Source organism: Ylistrum balloti, unplaced genomic scaffold (assembly GCF_031769215.1).
Source record: "Ylistrum balloti isolate Yb309-2 unplaced genomic scaffold, AGI_CSIRO_Ybal_v1 Utg372474, whole genome shotgun sequence".
Lineage (NCBI taxonomy): Eukaryota > Metazoa > Mollusca > Bivalvia > Pectinida > Pectinidae > Ylistrum > Ylistrum balloti.
Genome location: NW_026783109.1, coordinates 23,042 through 32,540, shown reverse-complemented (window position 1 = coordinate 32,540; position 9,499 = coordinate 23,042). Strand labels below are relative to the sequence as shown.

At 37.3% G+C, this 9,499-nt stretch overlaps 1 protein-coding gene across 1 annotated transcript; it reads left to right on the top strand.

Annotated features, from left to right (window-relative positions):
* The first annotated feature begins 7,183 nt into the window (after positions 1-7,183).
* Positions 7,184-8,416, top strand: LOC132564657 (P2X purinoceptor 7-like). Its single transcript, XM_060229295.1, has 2 exons — positions 7,184-7,384; positions 8,153-8,416. The coding sequence occupies exons 1-2, from the start codon at positions 7,217-7,219 to the stop codon at positions 8,414-8,416; spliced, it is 432 nt and encodes a 143-aa protein (XP_060085278.1). The 5' UTR covers positions 7,184-7,216.
* The last annotated feature ends 1,083 nt before the right edge of the window (positions 8,417-9,499 follow it).

The window sequence follows — 9,499 nt, the reverse complement described above, 5'->3', positions numbered from 1 at the left end:
GGCTTAGCAGGGTTTTCTTGCTTTGAGGGGTTGTGAAACAGGAGTCGAATACGGTGCGACTCGGCTGATAGATCGACCGAGTTCATAATTCGATTGTGACGAGAGAAGGTATGGTGTTTGTTTGCGCCGAATTTGAGCTTTTTTCTGTACATGGTGTTTTCTTCCCCTGCGAACAGTGTTAAAGTTGATACAAGCAGCGGAGCTTTGTTTTCAACAGTACGCGGCCTGCAAATCACGGGCAATCGATTTTTCGTCCATGGTGGAGTTCGGTTATCGACGGTTTTACCCCCATCTTTGGTAAGACGTTGTTATTATCAATTAATCAAATATATTCACACTTGTCAGACTTATATATTTGCAGGTCCGGCGGAAGGGAGAGGCCGACCTCCCTGGGAGCCAGCTGGTCGGTCAGGTACATTTTTACCAAAATATAGGTACGTAGGTTCTCTGTTGTAAACCTGTTGTAGGAATGAAGTCTATATCGTGTGTCGGATTGAAGTTCTTACAAGGCTACATTCGGACCCTACTGGGAACTCTAGCAATTGGAGGACTGGACGAAGTTGGTTTTTTGATCAGGTCCGCTCAAACTGTGTACTTCTCCGACATCGCAAGTTCCTTCGGCAGGTAAATGTCCGTGAGTCGTATACAGATATTTCTCCGAACATGTGGGAATTTCAGTTGGCACGCATTCAGTGCAGAACTCGTTATTCCATACACACTCATGGGGTGAGAATGTTTTTGTATGTGGCTTAGCAGGGTTTTCTTGCTTTGAGGGGTTGTGAAACAGGAGTCGAATACGGTGCGACTCGGCTGATAGATCGACCGAGTTCATAATTCGATTGTGACGAGAGAAGGTATGGTGTTTGTTTGCGCCGAATTTGAGCTTTTTTCTGTACATGGTGTTTTCTTCCCCTGCGAACAGTGTTAAAGTTGATACAAGCAGCGGAGCTTTGTTTTCAACAGTACGCGGCCTGCAAATCACGGGCAATCGATTTTTCGTCCATGGTGGAGTTCGGTTATCGACGGTTTTACCCCCATCTTTGGTAAGACGTTGTTATTATCAATTAATCAAATATATTCACACTTGTCAGACTTATATATTTGCAGGTCCGGCGGAAGGGAGAGGCCGACCTCCCTGGGAGCCAGCTGGTCGGTCAGGTACATTTGTACCAAAATATAGGTACGTAGGTTCTCTGTTGTAAACCTGTTGTAGGAATGAAGTCTATATCGTGTGTCGGATTGAAGTTCTTACAAGGCTACATTCAGACCCTACTGGGAACTCTAGCAATTGGAGGACTGGACGAAGTTGGTTTTTTGATCAGGTCCGCTCAAACTGTGTACTTCTCCGACATCGCAAGTTCCTTCGGCAGGTAAATGTCCGTGAGTCGTATACAGATATTTCTCCGAACATGTGGGAATTTCAGTTGGCACGCATTCAGTGCAGAACTCGTTATTCCATACACACTCATGGGGTGAGAATGTTTTTGTATGTGGCTTAGCAGGGTTTTCTTGCTTTGAGGGGTTGTGAAACAGGAGTCGAATACGGTGCGACTCGGCTGATAGATCGACCGAGTTCATAATTCGATTGTGACGAGAGAAGGTATGGTGTTTGTTTGCGCCGAATTTGAGCTTTTTTCTGTACATGGTGTTTTCTTCCCCTGCGAACAGTGTTAAAGTTGATACAAGCAGCGGAGCTTTGTTTTCAACAGTACGCGGCCTGCAAATCACGGGCAATCGATTTTTCGTCCATGGTGGAGTTCGGTTATCGACGGTTTTACCCCCATCTTTGGTAAGACGTTGTTATTATCAATTAATCAAATATATTCACACTTGTCAGACTTATATATTTGCAGGTCCGGCGGCAGTGCAGCGGCTCACCCAGGCAGCAGAGAGGGCATCCTGTTGGGGTTTGGATGAAGAGGGACGAGAGTAGCTGGAGACCCACCACCGACGCGCAGCGACTGATCACCACTGTGGACCCCCATCCTGAGTACCGAGTAAGGGGTCGAAACACGCGATGAAGGATGGCCTCGCCTGAGGACGTCGGCGATGTAGCAGCAATTCCATCTAGCTGTTTGTACGTACCAGTGCTGAGGTAAAGATAATGAACAAACCAGTTCATGAGACAATGATAAATGGTAACTCTTTCATACACCATGTAAGATTTGAAAAAGATCCAGGACATCAAGAACCTGTAACTGACCACCTTAGGCCTGAGGATCTCAACTGAAGAAAAGATTGTGAATATGACGATGACATACCCCTTGTATAGACTACTGACATTAACACCTGTGGTGTAATTTGATGTAACACATGTTGCAGAAATGTTTGAATTAATGTGATTGTAATTATTGTAGGTGAAATAAAATGTCCGGTGGAAGGACAGAAATCTCAAATCCCGTGTCGGCGAGTCACACTTGGCACGTTAAATAGAATAGGCTAGTTAGGTATATGATAGTTGTAGTGGTAGGTTAGGAATTCTGTGACACTCCAAATCATTTTTTAGAATTTTGTTTCTCCCTTTCTTAAAGATAAATTGTTTTGGGCTGCAATCTTTGTAATAAAACAATCGGTTATATCATTTCTGTGAGAAATTGTAAAGCATGTAATCATTTTTACTAAAATTAAGTAATGGCAGTTTGCCTATAATTTTGCCTCTCCTAATAAAAAGATCTTCTGTATTTGTTTGGGTTTGCATGAAACTGAAATGATATGCATGTTTGCTACTAAAAAAGCATGCCATGTAGTAAAAATTTCGAAATTAATAAATCAAAAATAGTACCCGATATCTTTTGTATTCGTCATTGCATAAGATGTGAAATAGATTGAATTCAACTTGCTCAATGCCACAATGTCAAAGGTCAAATAATGGCAAATGTTTTATCTCTTTAAAACTTTATAATACTTACAATGCTATAGATAATTACAGAATTATTTTGGCAGCAAATGTGATAAAAACTCCACTCGCATCAAGTAAGGCATATGCTGCACTGTAATCGGGTTTCTGTAAAAGAAAAATTAGGAACCCAATTTACAAATGCAAAAAAAAAAAAAAAAAAAGTTCTGAAATATTTGTTAAATTCATATTTAGATTAAAATAGAATATCATTTATTTTAGAATAGATTAGATGAATAAAACTTTCATTTTTTTTAATATTGCTTTTTTTTGCTAGCTTAAAGTAGTGGTCCTTTAATGAGGAGGCCTCCACGTGGCAAGGACTGGAAACAGCTTACACTCATTATTGTTAGTAGGCTGGCTGACATCCTCATGCAATATGTTGAATTTTAGGAACAATTATAAATCATCCTTTTTATTTGTTTCAAAATTTTTGAATGATGCATAAGAATAACAAGACATGGGACACGTACCAACATTCACACATCATCATCCTCAATCAATCTAACATCATCATCATCATCATCAATCAATCATCATCATCATAATCATCCTCAATCAATAAATCCATTATCCTCAATCAATCCACCACCACCACCACCACCATCATCATCATCATCATCATCATCATCATCATCATCATCATCATCATATCATCATCATCATCATCATCATCATCCCATCATCATCATCTCAATCATCCATCATCATCCTCAATCATCATCATCATCATCATCCATCATCATTATCCTCAATCATCCATCATCAATCATCATCATCATTATCCTCCTCAATCAATCAATCCATCATCATCCTAAATTTCAGCTGTACATGAGGCCGACCTCGGTGGAAGCTAGCTGGTCGGTCAGGTACATTTTTACCAAAATAGAGGTACGTTGGTTCTTCAAATAATTTGTCCAGGGTATATCTCACAAAAAGTAAAAAGAAATCTTTCATAAAACTTGATGTGCAGTTACACCACAAGACGAAAATGTCACTGTGACCTTGACCTCGAAGATAAAGAATATTGTGTTTTTGCCAAAGGATTCCTAAACTGTAAAGAATATCTTCACATCAAACTTTGTGTAGTTGCCTCATCTGACGATGTGCAGTGCTTTAGAAAAGTTCACTATAAACCTTGACTTTGAGCTCAAAGGTCAAATGATATATATTTTTGTTGGAAAGGGAGACATAATCACCAAAACATTTCTAGTTCTTGTCTTGATAATGAGCACTGAGTTTAAAAGACTGAAGTACTAGAATAATAGAGAAAAAACAGTTCATCTCTGAACTTCTAGATTTAACATTACCAACCAACGGTATTACAATCTATTTGCAGGTACCAGAGAAATTTCAACAAAGTTTGGCAGGTGGGCTGTACATGCCGTCATGGAAGAGAAGTCGTACACTCATGTCGAAGGACTTTAAGAATCTGTAGTGGAGCATCGTTTGGCAGATCGAGTTAGGATGAAGGGAGGACCAACTATGGCACCAAAGGACCCCAGATGGGTTGCGAAGACCGTTGCTCCAGTACCACATCCCCCAACGTCTGAGCTCGTAAAGCATCAGAAAAGTAGACTGAAGTAAATCTTATCTTGGCCTGTTTCATAACCCGGATTTGTGATATGATATAGTGGGATGTTCCGAAGACGTTTTTGATAAAGAATGAACATTGACTTAAAAAAAACAACAGAATTATGAAGTGTTCATGAACAGTTCTTGCTTCAGTATTCTAGTTACATTAATTTTGTGACTTAGTTTGGCTGATTCCTGAAGGACAAATGAATCTATATTGTGTTGTGGCATCCATCTGTCTGTGTCAGTTTTGAGATCTTTATTCATCTTCAATAACACAAAGATACTCGATTCAAGTCTTTTTGCACATAGCAAGCTGTAATGGAGTCATTTCATGTTTGTTACCACAAATAAATGACCTTCAATTGCTTTTTAGATGATTTAGGTCAAATTGTGTAAATTTCCAAGTAACATTTTGAAAATCTGAAGACCCATGATGTTTTGTCTGTGGCATACTGGGATGCTATCAAATTTGAGCCAATATATATATATATATACTGTTTCAGCTTTTCCTTTTTACACTGCATTGCAGATGAGCATTTAGAAACCATATGGTAATTTTGGCTTTTTGTTTGTAAACACATTTGATGTTACTTTTTATTACATGTATTTTATACCAGATAAATCATGTGATATTAGTTCATGTTTTTGTTCTTATTTTGTAAATAATAAATTTAATCATTATCTCAATGACTGTAGACTGGTATATGGAGCAAACCCAGAATGACTGTTCCTGTAGATTTCTAGTTTCAGAATGTAAACAAGGGTGGCCAGAACAGTCAGTATCCCTAAACAAAGTGACTTAATCAGAACATGACCCTTCAAGTTCAGATGAAAATTCGGGTGATGAGAATGCCATGATCACTGACCATAAAACAGAAACTGAACCCATCACTTTAGTTGCTGAACAAAAAGAACGTCTTGTAAAGACACCATCTGGCAGTGAACAGTCATTTAAGAAAAAGAAACAAGACTCACAAAAAGACACTTAAGAGTGGCACTAAAACCAGCACCATGACCACCCTCGACAAGTTTCTAAACCAAGGAACTCTGATGTCTCGTAAATCAAGACAAATGGCTGAAGAGGTGCGTACACCACCAACTCTTGACAGAAATGCTGGAGGCTGGAGGAAAAGCAAAGAAAAAACCAAAGGACGATAAAGTAAATAACAAGGTGTAAATGTAATGTAGATCAATGAAAAATAACTTTTGGGATTTGTATCCTTTTTCCCTTCCAGATCTACAAATACAGTATCCATGAGAAAATACAATCACAGTAAATATATAACAGAGAAAGTAGAAATTAAGTTAGAAATATGTTTATTTACAATGTAGAAAATTTCACTAAAACAATCCAACATGGTAATATATGTATGAATCACGAAATATATTCTATACAGAATGTATGCCATATTAACTACATAAACAGTATACATGCATTTACATTGTACATATATCAACAAAAAACAACACCATGTTAATTGTGTCATACAATGTATAATGTACAAACATAATGAAAACAACACATACAACAAAATGTTACATATGACAATCATAATCTAAATATCAAAATATTAAATGCGTCTTACAAGGTGTATATGTATAAATATATGTATAATAAAAAATACCTGTATATTACAGGATAAAATCCATCAAATTATTAATCAGTTAAAAACAGATATTTTCAAAATATTAAAAAATTCAAAATAAAATACAAATTGCACTGTATAACGCTAAAAACACAAGGTCTCGGAGAAAAACAAAAACATAGCACATTATTTATATCTATAACACATCTACATCAAATTTATAGGCAAACATCCAATTCAAAGAGGCATATTATTTTTTTCCCTAATATACATACATTTTTAGGGACTTCATTTAATTGTGGTCTTAGTCCTAATATAGGACACTTTTTTTTCTTAAATTTAAAAAAAAATATTTTCATCAACTGTGTGCTATTTCAAACATTTTGGCGTAAACAGAATCAGCCTAGGTCAAATAAAACAGAAGTTATGAAGAATTGAAAAACCCCTCTCAGACCGAGATTTTAACTCAGTTTTACATACACTATGCTGTACATATCACAGACACCAAGTGTCAGGAAAAATGAAACAGATTTTGCAATTATTAAGATATTTCAGTTCTGTAAATTGGTATATAAACTTGAATAATTCCTACATGTACCTATAGAAAATGTAGGTAGAGGAAAGGGTAGAGGGAAAGGACGAGGAAAAGGAATGACGCGTAAAAGAACACCTCCAGAAATTCGGGAAGAATCCTCATCTAGTGGGAGTCCACATCGCCACGAGGGAGCAACACAGGCAAAGGGAGAGGTCGAGGCCGAGGAAGACAAAAAAGACAGTCTCAGGAAGCCATAGAAACTGTTCAGTCTAGGCAGGAAAGAATGAAAGTATGTATGTCTACATACCTTGCATTTGGCAATTGATGTAAATGTTTTGGTCCTTAATTCAAATAATGTATAAGTTGTGTAGCTGTATAGTTATTATAAAGGTATGTGTATATATATATTATAATGATTAAGTTTTACATATATAGATTAATATTGTGTATTTTGAAAAATGTTTGTATTTTCATTATCAAATATGAACTTCACTTTTAATGTCTTTTAAAAAAAAACTCTTTCATTACTTTTATATCTTTTAATAGACTATAGTACAACAGCTGTCTGAGGAGAATGCCAAGGAGCTTTTGACTAAAGCCGTAACATTCCACCCTGGATTGATGTTTGACATCATAGAGCCTATGGCCCCTCAGCCTGTAGGACACCATCCAACAGAGGGCTCAGCTCCACCAAAGTGGTGCACTTGCACCAGGTGTAGGGAGATGCCAACAGAAGCAGAGAGAGTTTGCTGTGGCAAATCCAGGGAAAGATGTGTATCGATCCTCCCAGTATGTATTTATATGTGGCTTCCAACAGTCTGCAATTAGATCTGATTTATCACAGATGTTCATACAGGATCTTACATGAGTTGCCATTTGATATGTTTATTTCAGAAACTTGTCTACTAATTTTCCCTAGTGAGCTGAATTGAAAAAAAATGTGACTAGCTTCATAAATCACACATGAAATAAATGTAAGATCTTTATTATCACATGATCAAATTACTTTTAGTATAATTACTTGAGCAAATATATTGCAGAAGACATACATTTACATACATGTCAAAATTGAACTCAACCTGTATTGGTATAACACTGGCCATTTCCATTGTTACTGGCCATTTCCATTGTTACGTCATAATAGAGACTTCATTTCTCTATCAAAAATGCACATCACATTAAGTTACAGTACATTAGTTACAAATAGCAAAAATATATCATGAACATATTTGTCTAATATCAAGATAATTATGTGATGAATATATACATTCTTGTGTATATATATATAAGGGTGTGTGCGTATGTTAACATTCATGACCCTCACACCAGGAAATTTCTAAGTACATGTGTTTCTAAAAAACGTATATGTTTGAAAATAGAATACAAATATATTAGAATAGATGTATATATAATGCCATGGTTTTAGAAAATATCTGTATCAATTTGTTTTTCAAATCAGTGTTTATGTGCTATTGGAGCATGTGGGGCTTTGAATATACAAAGGTAATTCAATTTGTGAAGGCTCACATACCTAAATTGTCCTTCTTAATACTTCAGGATTTCAATGTACTGGTTTTGGATGAGGCAGTGCTTGCTCTAGCAAGGTTGTACAGAAATGATGTCCTTGTCCTAAATGAAGAAGTTGACTTGATGAAGGCAAATAGGCACCAAGGATATAGACAGTTTATTCTTTGGCAGCATGGGTGGCTTGGCACTGGGAATCACAGGGTGATTCCAGGCTGCTGTGTTTGGAGAATCCGTGACGGATATCCGGATCCCTTTGGCCAGTACAAAGAATTTGTCCCTGGACGACTTGCCTGATAAATGTTTGTTTTGACTTATGGTGCTAGATAATGTGTGATGAAGTAACTGATGGTGCTAGATATTGTGTAATGTGTGGTGATGTGACTGGTGATGCAAGCTATGTAATGTGTGTTGGTGTGACTGTTGGTACAACCTACTGTGTACAATGTGTTGGTGTGACTGATGGTGCTAGCTACTGTGTAATGTGTTGATGTGACTGATGGTGCTAGCTACCGTGTAATGTGTTAGTGTGACTGATGGTGCTAGCTACTGTGTAATGTGTGTTGGTGTGACTGATGGTGCTAACCTACTGTGTACAATGTGTGTTGGTGTGACTGATGGTGTGTAGCTACTACTGTGTAATGTGTTGGTGTGACTGATGGTGCAAGCTACCATGTAATGTGTGAAATGTGTTGGTGTGACTGATGGTGCTATGGTGCTAGCTACATGTAATGTGTTGGTGTGACTGATGGTGCTAGCTACTGTGTAATGTGTGTGCTACTGTGTAATATGTGACTTGTGACTGATGTGTGTTATTACTTTTTTCACTTATTACAATTTTAATAAATGTTTTCGTGTCCTATAACACCCAGGTCATTTCAGGATATGCCATATTTGGATGGCGTAGAAAAGGTGGAGAAAAATCACCATATGATGAGCACATGGCACCTGCCCAACGAGTCTCAAACTTGTCGACTCAAGAGGATGAGGATGTTACTTTGACCTCTAGCCCCGGCATCTGTCATGCTCCAAATCAAAATGGCTCTATGGACTGTGACATGCATATAGTGAATAAGTACTGGTAGTGTTTTGATGTAACAGCAGACTTCCCTGTCGATTTCATGTTACTAGCATGGTATAACAGTCAAAAGTAAAAAATACTTGTGGTGCCATTATACGATTATTGTAACATAAAATTCAAATGCTTCAGTGATTTTATAGTGTTTCTTCAAGAGAAATATATCTGATGATTTTTTTAGCTTTCTAGCTCTGCTCTAGACCAGAATATGTCAACTTATAGAGAACTGCATATAATGACCAAACAATCATTGTAGAAGTTTCCATGGTACAGTTTCCAAGCCAAAACACAATATCCTGGTA